Below are 15,673 nucleotides of genomic sequence, written 5' to 3'. Positions count from 1 at the left end.
ACATATGTACACATCGTCACCTAAGCTCTCCAACTCAAGGATGATCCAGCTTTCTTTTGCCTTTACCTGGACCACATAGCACCCGTGAGCCGAAGCCCAACAAGAAAACTCAATATGCTCATGAATAGTAATAACATGTTACTAAATCATAATGTGCAGGCCTAGCAATAGTAGCCCTATTCATGCATGCAAATAAGTCCAAATAATGATGGTTGTGGGTCATGCTCTCTTGTAAGGATGACTATAAGTCAATCCTAAACAGATGAGTGATTAACACTGGAGGTTCCGATAACCATGTTGGGGCTTATAGCCCTAATCAGATGAGTGATTTAACACTTGAGGTTCTGTTAACCATGATGGGGCTTATAGCCCTAATCAGATGAGTGACAGAGGAGTAAGTCACTAACATAAACCAAATGAGTGACTAATGAGTAAGTCACTAACATAAACCAAATGAGTGACTAATGAGTAAGTCACTAATATAAACTAAACAAGTGACTAATGAGCGAGTCACTAATGTAAACCAAATGAGTGACCATGGATTCACTAGTGTGGGTTCCGTACCCTTAGCCGTGTGACGATGTAGTCACTTGGTCCATTTGACCCTGGCTCTGAGTGACTAGCCTTGGAACTAGACAAGCACTTTTAATTTTCATTGAACTTGGGGTCAGTCCAACATTAATGCTGATGATGAGTCATTCAATGCAGATGTCGATTAGATCTAATCTTTTCGGCTCTGCGTTCATGACGCTTATGCCGCTCCTGACTCATAGGTCAATAACATACGATTAGTGCTCAGTACTACTGTCGAACTTGACTAGTAAGTCACAGCTTCACAGTCAGTTCTGTCACCATTGTTGATTCTGACTAATAAGTTAGTGCCATTCACAAGTAAGAAAGATTGCTAAGCATTTGATATGCAATCCATGTCCACATTTACACACTCAACATGCCTCAATAATAACCATGCGTGTCACATATGGGTGCAGTTTTCTTACCTTTGGTCCAAGCACAGGTTACCAATAAACAAGCACGATCCTATTTCCAAGCCCTTAGCGATAACCTAGTCACAACCAATCATATACTCCCATCAATAAAATGAGTAATAAAAGGTTACCAGACCAAGACCTAGCCTCCGGAACGTTAAATCCCACTAAACCGGGTAGTAGGAACGATCCCGAGGCCTAAGGTTTGAGTTCCCATGATCAAAACGCCACTTTGGCCACAAATGCCCTCAAGCATCGCGACCCCACCTAACTGAGTCGCGGCCCACAGCCTAGACAGAGGCGCTAGCCTCAAGCACCTGCACGAAGTGCCGCGGCCAGCCTCCCAAGCTCCGCGGCCCTTCAGCACCACCCCTCATCTGCACTAAGCTCGAGCCACGACCCCACCTTGAAACCCAGCCAAAACCTCATTTTCCCTCTTTTAAAACCTTCCAAAAACCTATCCAAACATCTCTAAATCCAAAAATCAAAGTTCCCAAACATCCTAATCATCCAAAACCATTAAACCCAAGTCTCAAATCATCCAAAAACTCATCAAAACATAAAATCCAATTCAAGCTTAAAAACTTAAAAACTTAGAACTTAAAACTTGAATTACCTTTGATTATGCCGTTTCCCAAATAAATCCTCCAGCTAATAAGCTTCTAATCTTCCCTGGAATCGTTATGCCTCGATCCTCGCTTGAATCCGAGTCCTAGAAATGAAGTTTCCTTCAAAAATGTGATCGGGAGACGAAAATGGAACCTTGAAGGAGAGAGAACGTTCTGAACGTTCTTTTTATTTCTTAACAGGTTACTTCAAGCTTAAGTAACCTCAAAAAAATCCTAATGCTCGGGGTCTCAAAAATGCCCCCAGGGGTAAAATAGTCAAAACATTCTGAATTTCCCCATGATCTTACTAACTCCCAATTTATGATCAAATATTTATTCCCATTATCCAATATCCTGGTAATGAACTAAATACCCCTTGACTCACTCCGAGTCAAGTATAAATCCTGTTGTGACTTTCCCACTAGCTTACCTCCTAGGATCGTCTCGCGCTGAGTAACCCTAGCATAACCAAATAATAATAATGAAGCACCACACACATGCCACATATATGCCAAATATGCCCAAAATGGCCAAAATATGAAAATTTCCCAATTAACCAGAAATGGGCTCACATGCATATTTAATACACCTAAACATGCATATAATCATTTAATAGCATAATAAATCAATTATGGCCCTCCCAACCTCCTAATCAAGGTCCTAAACCTTATTAGGAAATTTGGGGCATTACAACTATCCTCTCCTTACAAGTCTTGTACTCCGAGCAGCTTCATGTGATGGTACTAGTCTACTCCATCATTGAGCAGGTTATTGGATCTTTGCTAAACAATCTTTTATATTCTGATGTAGCCTCCTTGGGCGGCTACTCTTTCTGACTAGCTTCCTAACCTTAATGTGGTATGGCGCCACATGTCTCTTTGGAGAAGACACGTCATCAAGTCAAAAATGGGTTAACCAATATAATAGTGTGTATAATGAAAAGTCTATACATATCTAAGACATGAATATGTGAGACAATTGATTCAAGATGGAATCATATCATTCTCATATGTTAAGACAAGTGAGAACTTAGCATATTCATTTACAAAATCTACTATGAGAAGGTTAGTAAGTTTCACTTCAAAAGGGATGAGACTGAAACTCCTAGAAGAATAGATTCACCAATGATGACAACCCAACTCCAATATTGTGAGCAACATAGTTCAATGGGTAAGAACAAGTCATTGATAAGTGAATGGTTTCAACATTAAAACTTTGGTAAGTTTCAGTCGAGATGGTTAGTGTTGGTTGCTACCGAGTAAGGGTTAAGCCAAGGAATTTTAATAAATTTTAGTTGAGTGCAACAAGCATCTCTAAAGGTAGCAAATATGTTGTAAGAAATTTACCTATGTGAACTTAGAGGTGGTGCTGCTTCTCATGGGAGTTGGAGTTTCTCCCCAAAAAGTTCATGAAGGGATGACCACATGACCATATGAGTGCTAAAGCGAGAAAGTGGGAAAACAAAATATCTAGTGGAGGTGTGTGAGGTATCACCAGTTTTATCATAAGGAATACTTGGTTTCACTAAGACTTTGTGGTATTTTTACTAAGGTAAAGTGCAAACCGAAATGAACTTTACTTTATGCACCAAAACTGTTTGAGCTTGACGTGAGGCTTGTATTTAACCAAGTGGGGGAAATGTTATGATTAGTTAAATACAAATGATAAGTGTTAATATACAAGCTAGGTATAAACACTTAGTGAAATTCACATAGTGTAGATGTGAAATTTGAGTTTCAATTATAGGCACTTTAAAAATGTGTTTTTGGGTTCAAGTGATACATGGAGGTATCTAAGGATCCCCAAAATTTTTGGTAGCATTTGGAGAAATTTCAAGATCATTGGAAGGGTCAAAAGTCAGAGGGGTGGCAATGCGTCGCCTCCTGAGAGGTATTGCATTGCCTAAATGCGAAGGGGCTCAAAAACCCTAGCAGGCAATACATCGCCTACATGCAAGCAACATATTGCCTGACGTGTCCATGCGAAAAAGTATTTTAAGCTCCAAATGATGAGTTATTTATCTCTAATCATATTGGTTAGACCTAATGATGTGCCTACACTATAAAAGGATCCTCATAGAGTTTTGGAAGACGTGATCACTATATAATCTCTCTCTCTCTCTAGCTTTCGAGAATCTCTAGTTTTCTCCAGGAAACTCAAAAATAAAATGCTTGGCTTTGTGAGTTTAAGGCTTGTTCAATCACATTCCTCATTTCCTCTTAGAAAAGACCTCAAGCATCAATGTTGGCTAGGAAATAGAGAATTAGGACAGCGGTACGGATCGTGTATAAGCCTTGGTTTTCTATTTTTTCATTGAAGAAGGAAAATCTCAAAGTGGTTGTTCTCCAAGGGTTTTGAAGGTTCATCAAAGTTGAAGAAGATTGTTATACAACTAGGGTTTGCATCATCTTTCTCAATCTTTCTTTGGTCTCTGTCAACCATTATTTTGTGTAGATTCTAGATTTTGTGGTGGTGTAATCTTACTCTCCCCCAACACTTATCATTGTAGGTGAAATTTTGTCTAGACTGATTTATAAATATATTGAGGAAGGAAAAACTCATGGTATTTATCTCTCTAAAGGAGGCCCAAAATTTGCACCTTTTTTTTTGCAAATGATCTTGTGATTATGGGGTGAGCTAATTCATATGAGGTTGTTGCAATTTGGGACTGTCTAAGTGTGTTCTATGATTGGTCAGGGCAAGAGATCAACAAACTTAAAACGAATATCTTCTTTAGCTTCAATTGTTCTTATCAAAACAAGAAGGAAGTGATTGATCGATTAGGCGTCTCTACCTCGGTGGGGAATTTAAAGTATCTTGGCCTTCCTCTGTTTCGATCAAGGACCAAGTTTGGTGACTTCAAGTTCATTATAGACAATCTTGATAGTAAACTTGTTGGGTGGAAGGCTAAGGTGCTTTCCAATTCTGAGAGATCCACTTTGATTAAGTATGTTGCTCTTACCCTCCATAACTATACCATGCACAAATTGTGTCTTCTGACTGCACTGGCTAAAAAAATTGACGTGAAAGTGAGGGACTTTGGGTGGGCCATGAGGAAAACAAGAAGAGAATGATACTAGCCTCTTGGAATTCTATTTGCCTCCCTAAATCATTGGGATGGCTAGGCTTCAGGAAGAATAGTGAGATGATTTTGGCTTTGATGGCCGGGTGGGGCTAGCAAATGGTTACTTAGTCAAACTCTCTTTGCCGTAGTGTACTCCAAGCCAAATATTTGAAGGAGAAGCCTTTCATATTGGTGAGGCCTAAAAAATCTGACTCTTGGGGTGTGGAAATCCATCCTGCAAACCATTCCTATCCGGTCGAAAGGAGATTGTAAAAACCCAGGGAATGGTCAATATCTGGGAAGATCCCTGGGTTCCCTTTTTCCCAGGGTTCAGACCTGAGCCTAAGCTTTTGTCTAGAGTTGGGGATTTCTATGTCTCAAACTTTGTTAAGCAGGATGACTCCTGGGATGTGGACAAGCTTGAACGCTATTATGAGACGCAAGCAGTTCAAGCTAGCTGTAAGATAAACAGAACCTCTCAGAAACTAATGGATAAGTGGACTTGGACTTTAAATCAGAATGGGGCCTTCTCTACAAAATCAACCTACTTGGCTTAAGCAATGGAGAAATCCCTTCCTCCGACCATTAGTCCATTTGATTGGAACAAATTGTGGAAAGAGAAAATTCATGAAAGGTACAAGTGCCTTTGGTGGAGCTTACTGAGAAATGCTCTGCCTGTGAGAGATAAAGTCCCCAAAGTGTTGAATCGTACAAGTGAGCCCAACCCTCTATGTGGTAAGGAGGAAGAAACGCTAGATCATTTGTTCCTGTCTTGTGACTTTGCTTGGTGTTTATGGTTCTCCAATCAATGGATGTAGTGCCTAGGTTGGACATAACCCCCACGTGTGCACAATGGCTGATTCATATTTTGGAACTAAACATGTCAGGTATCAATTCAGACCTATTTCTCTTATTTGCTTTTATCACTTTGAATTCCATTTGGTTTTGCAGAAATAAAGTTGTCCATGAGAAGTACATCCCAAATCCCAACCTATGTGCGCTAGAGATTAAAGGGAAAGTTGCCGAGTACCAGGGAGCTTATTTTCCTGATTATGGCAAGCCAGACATTCAACAAATTACTGGTTGGCAACCCCCATTGAAAGGTTGGATTAAAATCAATGTGGATGCGACTTTCAGTCATTTGTTTATGAGTCTCAGTGTAGTAGCCTACTCCTCATTTGGTGAAGTAGTTTGGAAGGCTACAAAGGAGGCCCCAATATCTTTTGTTTTGGTTGGAGAAGCTTTAGCAGCTCGCTTAGCTCTACTGTTGGCTAGGAGATTCAATCATATTTTTGTGCTTATTTAGGGGGACTCAACATCTGTTACCAAAGCCTTTAGAGGGCAGGATTTGTTTTGGGAAATTGATTCTATTGTTAAAGAGGTTTCTATCCTCTCAACTAAGTTTACTAGTTGTAATTTCGTTTGTGTTTCTAGAGTTTCAAACTTTTTTGCTCACAATCTTGCTAAGTGGACAATGATCATTAAGTCATTTGGGGTGTTGGACCTTGAGTCTATCCCAAAAGATATCATTGTAATGACTTGGAATGAGTCTTTTCATATTAATGAAATATTTTCAACGTTGCTAACAAAAAAAATATTTAAAAAAAAAACAATAATACAATGCTTTTTTTAGGGAATACAATGCTTTTTTATTGATTACTAGGATAGTGTGCATGTGCAAGGCACGCACTGTAGCATTATCAAATTACCATCATCCTTTATATTTTTATTAAGATTTATAAAAAAATTTTACTTGCAAACAAAAAGCTTTATAACAAATTTATTAAAGGTAATTGCAGATAACAATAAATCTTCAAAATTATATACATATTTTTATCATTATATATTATAAATGTGAGTTTAATGAAAATGGTTGGTTTCCGTTAGATTTATAACTTTTTTTATTATTTTTTTTAACACCATTAATTTTAAAGTTATCTAAATAAGGTATATAAATTAAAAAAATAAAACAATAAGAGAGTCATCTAAATAAATTAGAAATAAAAATAAAAAGTAATAAATGAACTATGATAATTTCTTATCACATATTTTAAAATTTCATATTAAAGTATTTAAATTGCTCTATTAATTATGTTTTCAAAATTATATTACCGAAAAATATTAATGTATTTAAATTTATTCTTTTTTATCAATTATTTAAATATATATATTCCTAGAAGAACATTTTCCTAAGCTAGAAATAAAAGAGAATAATAATAAGTGATATGGAAAGAAGACATTAAATTTATTAAATAACCTTAAGTAATTTATTAAATTTAGGTAGTTATTAAAGATAAAAATATTGAATAAGCAACAAAGTCTGATTTGTATTTGTCATAAGTTTTAATTTGATTATATCATGTGAAGATAGTACCATCTAAATTGACTTGGAAGCTAATATTTCAACTGAACTATACATGCTATGCTAAAATTAATCAAATTTATGTAATATAAAGTATTGTCAAACTAAAGTATTGTCTCTAGAAAGATCACCTTGTTTTAATGTAACACCCTAATTTCTCATAAATTATCGAGAACACAACGTTGGATCATAAACATAAACATTGCTCTTTTATTGAATGAAAATTAAAATAAGTAAATGGACCCATGGTTTTACAAAAATAAAATAATTGTTTTTAACATACTAAAATGAGCAACAGTAAATAAAACTTTAAAAGAAACATGCTTTAATAAAAAATAGGCCTGCTTGATCATCCTCGATTATATGGTCCCCACGAGTACATCACGAAGCTTATAGGTCCACTTGCTACCAATCTTTCTATCTTTAATTGCCTGAAATAATAACATCATAATGGGTGAGCTTCTAAGCCCAGTAAGAAAAATATAAACAAGAGTTAGTCATATAATCAAACATATCAAAAATTTCATAAGCGTCATAATAAAACTTATTTATACTAATCATACATCATCATAAAACCCTAGGTCATATCATAGCCTAAGTCATAATCATAAATCATAATCTAAGTCATAGTTCATAGTCATAAGTCATAGGCAATAAGTCATAATCATAGGTCATAGGTCATAATAACAAGACAAATATAATAAAAAGATAAGTGCTTATACATGGGTGAAAATCAAGCCCCAGACAATAGTTTGTCATACACCAGACATCAACTTAAGTCAGTCATAAAATTTTGGCAACCGAGCCTACCGGACATAGGTCCGTCATTAGGGATGCACATGGGGATGGGGGGGCGGGGGGTGCGGGGAATGCATTCCCCAGCCTCCTAATTTTTCCCCAGTCCCCGCCTAATCCCCAACGGGGAATGGGGCGGGGAATCCCCGTTGGTAATGGGGACCCCATTGGTAATGGGGACCCCGTCGGTGAACCGTTTTCTTATAAATAAAAAAATAAAAAACAAAAAAGATTTAATTTGAATATTTCACAATCAAAGAGCATTTGCAACCACCAAATTCAAACAACATAAAATTAATTTCATCATTCCATGATCCATAGTTATATAGATAAGTTCTAAAATTAAGCACAATCCATGCAAAAATTAAAATAAAAACCCATAAACTTAAACTTAAAATTCAAACAAACATACAAACACAAAATATAAACATAAATTCATAATAACATCTTCAACTTTGTTAACTAGTAGTAGTCACCACCACCACCATTCATTTGTCACCACCATCACTTGAGTCTTTAATTCATTCTTCAAGAATCAAAATCCACAAAATTTGGACCCTAAAATCATAACTCCAATTATAAGTGAATAGAAAAATATTCAACAATAATAATGTAAATAAAAAAAATAAATGAAAACATAACTTACCACTTCATCATCTTTGACATCTTCAAACAATGTTCGATATGAAGCCCTCTTTTGTGATACATCTAAGAAATAAATAACATAGGCATTACAATAATATTTATGTAAAGGTGAATAAATTATTAGAAAAAGCTACAACAAACATGTAATGCCCCGGATTCCCTATTATGGTTAATGGCTGGATTAGTAGGCCGGGAGGGCCATAACTGTTTAATTATGCCGTTAAATGTGTTTATTCATGTTTATGAGAATTATATTATGATATGATGTTAGATGCATGCATGTGAGTCCACATTTGTTTACAGGGGTATTTTGGTAATTTGGCCCGTTGAGGGTATAATTGAATATGTGTTTGCGTGTTAATGATATATTGTGAGACCACATTATAATGTGGATTGGTTCGAGTATTTCGACATGAGACGATCTTTAAACATGATTTATCGGTTTGGTCATAACAGGTTTGAGTTCGGGGCTCGGGGTGAGTCTCGGGGTGATATTTATGGTTATGGAGTTACCGGGGATTTTAGGGTAACGGGTTATGAATTTTTGATGTTTGAGGATATTGAGATTAGCGGGGATTGGGAAGCGTTAATTATAATTAACAGGTTTAGCAGAATGTACCAATTTTGCCCTTGAGTTGGTTTAAAAGGCTTAGGATGACACAAGGGTATTTTGGTATTTTTGGGAGGATATATGTGACTTAAGTGGCTTAGAAAGTTGTAGAACAAACAGAGCAAAAACAGGGGTTTGCCTCCTTCTCTTCCCATACCTTCTTCTTGCTTCATCTTCTTCACTTCTCCTTTGAGAGTTTTGAGTTCTTGGTGGGAGTTCAAGCTAGGGAAACTTAAGGGCTAGAATGGAGACTTGAATTGGCTTGTGAGGGAGGTCCAAAACCATTTCCAAGGTGAGCTTTAGCCACTGGTTTTTATACATGCTCGGTTTTGATTGTTAGTTTTAGCCTTTGAGTTTTGATGTGGGAAGTGTGAATCAAAGGGGGTTTTAGTGTTGGTTTGATTGGGGTTTGATGTGAGTGAGCTAAGGGAGTTATGTGGGGGTTTAATTACATGTTTGAGGGAGGTTTTATGAAGGTTTGAAGGGCTGGTTTGAGAGGAAATCGCACAGGGAAAACTGGTTCGTGCGTGGGCGTTCTTGCTGTTCTGGGCTGGGCGCCGCGCCGCAGCAGGGGTGCGCCGCGGCCCTTGGCATTTGGCAGGCAGGGAGCCCTCTCTGTTTGAGGGCGTGCCGCGGCACAGCAGGGGAGGGCCGCGGCCCTTAAGGCCAATTTTGCTAAAATGTGGTTTTTAGCTCGGGGATTCAAACCATAGGCCTCGGGGTTGGACCTAGTACCCGGTTGGGTAGTATTTGATGCTTGGGGGCTGGGATTTGGTTTGGGAACCCTCGGTTATCATTTTTATTGATAAATTCTATAATTTGGTTATGACCAGGTGACCGTCAAGGATTTTAAAGGTTGATCGTTCTCAGGGGTTGTTCATATAATAATTCTCACTCAACCAGAGGTAAGAAAACAGTGTATGATTACAGTTGCACCCTGTATAGGTATATGACATGCATGGTTTGATATTGAGGCATGTTGGTTGATATATGTGGACATGGATTGCGTATTAAATGCTAGTGAATGCTGATTACCTGCTTGAGACACTGACTAGTCAGGGACCGACTTTAAAGTCGATGATCACGCATTGAATGGCTCTATGGCATTAATGTGGGACCGACCCTAAGGTCGAAGAAATTATAAGCGCTTGCCTGGTCTACGACCAGATGACTATAGCCAAGGTATATGACCCCGGTGACCGTTTGTCACGTGGCTAAGGGACGTTGTCCATAGTTTCGACCCTAGAGTCGTGAGGAAGGTTATGTTGGTGACCAATCACCATGCACCTGTCCTGAACAAGCTTATGGAAGAAATCACCTATCAGTTAAGCCCTGGTGACCCTATCGTCACATGGTTAGAGGGAGCGATGCTCATTATTGTGACTTTTGGCTATTATCACCTATTTGTTGGACTGATAGTCTTGAATGGTTATTATGATCGTTGTTGATATTACATCATGTTTTATTATGTTTTCTTGCTGGGCCTTGGCTCATGGGTGCTATGTGGTGCAGGTAAAGGAAAGGAAAAGCTTGGCCAGCCTTGAGTGGAGAGCTTGGGTGATGTGATGTACATACAAGGCCGCTTGACTACCACGGTCAAGGAGTTCTCAGAGGGACTAGGGGTTTACCCTATTTTTGCCGCTTAGGCCGGCGGGGATTGTATATTTGGAACTGTAGCAACTCTTTTGTAATACAAACTACTTGTAAACATTTTAAAAGGCTCATGAGAAGTTTATTTACTTAATGAAATGTACCCTTTCCTTTTTATTGGTTTTTCACCTTAACCTGTTAATGGTACCTAGATCACGTTTTTAACCAAAGGACTCGGGTAGTGAGTCAAATTTCCGGTTCACCGTTCACCGTAACTGTTCTGGGGTAACCAGGGCGTTACAAAACATACCTAGTTTCTCATCCCATAACCAATATGGTGTACATAGTAATGCTTCCAATGTATCTAGATGAAGCCTATTGCGACTAGGAGTCACATGTCTTCCACTAGTATTGAAAGCAGACTCAGAAGCAACTGTAGACACTGGTATAGCCAAAACATCTCTAGCAACTTGTTGCAATGTAGGATACTTAAGACCATTTGTCTTCCACCAAGCTAAAATATCAAATTCTGCATTCCTAGGCAAAACTGCTTCCTCCAAGTACAAGTCTAACTCAGACTTGTAAGTATCCACATTTGAAGTACTACTAACAAAAAAATCAAAACCAGCCAAAGGATCCATACATTCATCATTATCATCATCAGCTCTAGAACCATGGAACAAAGGATCAACAAGACTTTATTTTCCATCATTTGGTTTGTATTCTTTCACCAAATCATAGCAAAACATTCTACTCCTCTCAACTTCAATTTTATATTCACCACCATAAAGTTGAGGAAAGTAATACTCAATCAATTTCATCTTAAATCTTGGATCCAACACAGTTGCTATGGCTAATATCTTATGTATGAAAGTCCAATATTGCTCAAATTTCTCCATCATATTTGTAGCACCCACATTATTTGATATTATATAGCCAATAATCACATGATTGCATTGCATCACATATCATACAATATGTATAATTTGAGCATATGCATATTCTTATAAGTGTTTTCATGTATAAATATAAAAGTTGTGTATGTGATGTCTATATGAATGTTCAATATTATTAACCTTGTGGCGTTTGAGTTGTCTTTTATGGGTGTTTTATGTGCTCAATATATAAGAAAGGATGAAAAATATGGACAAGGCATGAAATCAAGTGAGAAAAATGAGATACAGAAGGCAAAAGATGTTAAGTGGTGAAAAATAGTACAATGTCGATTACTAGTATTTCGGGGTAAAATTGAGTATTAGTGGATTTACCAAATATAATTGAGGTATGATTAAGGTCTCATTGATGAAGTAAAAATGGTTTTAGAACCATTAGATCAATTCTTGATGGGAGGTATACATAATCAGTGGTATTGACGCAAAGTCAAAACAAGCTTAGCATAAGTGCGCTACGCTCGATCGAGTAAGCATAACTATTGGGTATGAACTCATATGGACCTAAGGTTTGGTGTGAATGTTTTACACATAAGGATAATAGGCCTAGCAGATTATTAAGTCGAAATTATTGAAGTGATAAGGTTTTCATAAGTCAAAAGGTGAAATGATGAGGTGAAAGTTGTCAAATTTTGATACAATAAGGCCAAATCATTGAAAATAAAGAATTTTCATCAACCTTATCACTTTGCACAACCAAGACTCTGAAAAACAGAGAGAAAAGAAAACCAAAAACCATTCCTTGGCTGGTTTGAAGAGATTCTAAGGAGATCCAAGTGAAATCAAAGCCAAAGAAGTGGATTAAGCTTAGTTTTGGTCTTTTTATGGTAAGTTCTTGTACTTGGAAGTTAAACCATGTTTTTGAATTTTGCTGAGAGCTTATCTATGGTATTTTATCCTTTTTAAGATATTTCTTGGCGGTTTCCAAGTGGTTTGAGGTTTAGAAAAGCTTGAAGATATTGTTTTCGCCGAAAAGTTGCTCGGTAAGTGAAGTTTTGTGGTTATGAGGTTTTTGGGGTTCTTGGAGTACAAGCTAATTTTTGGTTATTTTATTGAGTTTATAAGAGGGTAGATATGTTTATAAATGTTTGAATAGACATGGAGACTCATTTAATTTGGGTGATGATCTTGGAAATTAGAATTTTACCAAAATCAATATATGATAACTTTGTGATGAATTATGTTGGTATTTGGGATATATGGTTATGGCAGGTTATTTGATGTTGATTACTAGTTGATTTTGATATTTTGGGATAGCTAAAATTAAGGGGAAACTCTGTCAAAATTTCTCTAAGTGTCTAAGATAAATTTAACACTCGATCTAGGTGGTTTAAGGCATTTTAGGCATGATTTGGACATGAAAGTTGATATGATGTTTTATGGGTATGTTTAAATGATAGTTCAATGTCTTACTGCCATCATTATGATGAGAAATCCATTCCATTCTCAGGATAAGCACATCAACACCTAAGACACCACTTGTTACACAGTGAAATATATTTTGGACAAAAGGTAAGTAAAGTACTCAACTGCAACACAACAATTATATGTTATGTGAAAGTATGCATTATATGAATATTTTGTGAGTAAGTGGTATTAACATACATTGACACTTCATCATAAATTTTTATGCATGGCATAATAGTGATATGGTGAATTATTGTATGATATAAGACCATGCACGATATTATGATGATTAATTATATGATGCCTTAGCAAGTTTTATGCAACATAAAAGCAAGTTGTAATAAGAAGTTTAAGTTCAATGCCACTGTTTTGAAAAGGCAAATGAAAGTGTTAATAAGTGTAAACGGAGGCCTATAGTAGGCTTATAGTGGCAGCCCAATAATTTGGGCTAGGTTTTAGTGAACCAACTGTATTGTTTGCCATGTTTCCGTTTTTATTACTCCTCCATATGAGTTATTGTTATATGTATTGCACCACAGTGTGTGGCCGCCTTAACTCTTGAGCTCGACGGGGCAACGATGGAATAAGGTTTTTAATGTGCCCTACTGTGGTGATGGCTAGCCGGAGGAGAACCCATGAGATTTTATATTATATGTGTAACAAGCCCTGCAGGCATTGAACAATTCAAACAGTGTACAAAATATTAAGGGGCCCAAAATTTAAAAAGAAGTTGTGTATGTCCTTTGACATTGAGTAATCATTAGCATTGCATGCATTACTTTACTTACTGAGCTTTAGGCTCACAGTTGTCTTGTGTTGCAGGTAGAGAAAGAAATGAGTGAATGACATAAGGAGAACTGAAGCATGGTCCTGGCCTTGATTTGTACATATGAACACATCGACCTTTTGTGGGTTATTTCAGTTTATCAATGTGATATTTGTAATAAAGTGTGAAGTTATGTTTTGAAAACAAATTGGGTTATTTAATAATTATGTATAATATGTTTGAGACACACTTTATGTTTAATGTAAATAATGTGAAATAAGTTTTAAAAAAAAATGTCCAAACTTCCGCAATAAGAAATTATGATATAGTTTTAAAACGTAACACCTAAAATATGGTTTTAACTAAAATAAGTGAGGGTGTTACAATATTTGTAGTCATTATCTTAATCTCATCATATGAAGATTGAAGGCACTCCCTAAACAACAACCAAATTTCACAAATCCTAGGGGAAAATAAATTAGCAGTAGGATATGTGGTCCCGGAAAACATCTCAGTGGCATTGTAAAACAACTTCAATTTCTCACACATAACTTTAGCCAAAAGCCAATCAAGCTCACTAGGTTCTTTTTTGTACTTTTTCTTAGTGTGTATTAGATGACTAAAGGCATATTTATAAACAATGGCACTAGTAAGCATCAGATAAGTGGAATTCCACCTAGTCTTACAATCAAGCACTGGCTTTTTGTTGCTTGAACATGACAGTCCTTTCTTGGCCTCTTCAAACTTTTCAACTCTTTTTGGAGTGGCAGTCCAAAAAAATGCACTCTCACGAATAGTTTCTATGCCACTTTGAATTTCCTCTAATCCTTCTTGAACAATCGAATTCAAGATATGTGCACTACATTTCATATGAACTAATTCTCCTTTCATAAGTAAAGAAGCACCTCTCAATTTTTCTTTCATTTGATCCATCATGGCAATATTCACACTACAGTTATCTAAAGTTAAGGTAGACAACTTACGTTCAAGAAACCATGCAACCAAACACTCCATCAACTCTTTTGCCAGAAGTTTAGCAGTATGAGGGGCAGTCACATATATAAACCTACAATACAGATTAATGCATATAAAAAGTAGTTAGTATACAATAATATTAAATATAGACATAAAACACAATTTTCATAAATAAATTATTATATTACATAATAATATGATTACGCAAAATCCAAGAATCATCAATATAATGTGCAGTCACCACCATATACCCTCTCTTATGATTGTTTGATGTCCACATGTCAGTTGTGATTGCAGCTCTACTACGATTGTCACTTATGGAGTTCTTTGTCTTAGTCTTCTCACTCTCATATATCTTCAATATATCTCTCCTAATAGTAGTTTGAGATACATGCTTGAATAATGGTTGGAGAGAGTTGACAAAACCTCTAAACCCATCATGTTCGACCATATTGAGTAGATACTCATGCAAAATGATCATCTTAGCAAGTTTATCTCTTGAAAACTCTTGATCAAAGGTGTGGGCAACAACTAGTGAAGTACCTCCATCATTCTTCCTACTTGGATTCAGGATTGATTGCTTTATATCTCGATTCTTCCTAAGAGGGCATATCTTAAAATGATCATGTAAATGTCTCATTCCATTTTTGCTTGCTCCACCTAATTTCCTTTGACAATAGTTACAAATAGTCTTCTCAACTCCATCGATTTTTTACTTCTTGAAATGATTCCAAACAAAGGAAGTCAACTTTCTCTTTCCCTTATCATCGTTATCAATATCATCTTGGATTTCTTAATCATGATTATTTGGAGGTGGGGGAACTGAATCAAGCTTACAGGTGTAGTTGATGTTGCTCCTTCCATTTGCCCATATGTTGATGGAGTGTCTTCTGTTAGATTTTCAATCTCACTCAT

At 36.6% G+C, this 15,673-nt stretch overlaps 1 protein-coding gene across 1 annotated transcript; it reads right to left on the bottom strand.

Annotated features, from left to right (window-relative positions):
- Positions 1–14,181: 14,181 nt before the first annotated feature.
- LOC133785870 (zinc finger BED domain-containing protein RICESLEEPER 2-like) lies at positions 14,182–15,673 on the bottom strand. The gene is made up of 4 exons (XM_062225086.1): positions 15,596–15,673; positions 14,947–15,371; positions 14,329–14,849; positions 14,182–14,219 (listed from the first exon to the last, which is right to left on the bottom strand). Exons 1-4 carry the CDS (start codon positions 15,671–15,673, stop codon positions 14,182–14,184), a joined length of 1,062 nt encoding a protein of 353 aa, XP_062081070.1.

This window comes from Humulus lupulus, chromosome 6 (genome assembly GCF_963169125.1).
Source record: "Humulus lupulus chromosome 6, drHumLupu1.1, whole genome shotgun sequence".
In the NCBI taxonomy this organism is placed as follows: domain Eukaryota; kingdom Viridiplantae; phylum Streptophyta; class Magnoliopsida; order Rosales; family Cannabaceae; genus Humulus; species Humulus lupulus.
The sequence above is the reverse complement of the archived record's forward strand: the minus strand, read 5'-3'. Positions and strand labels throughout refer to the sequence as shown.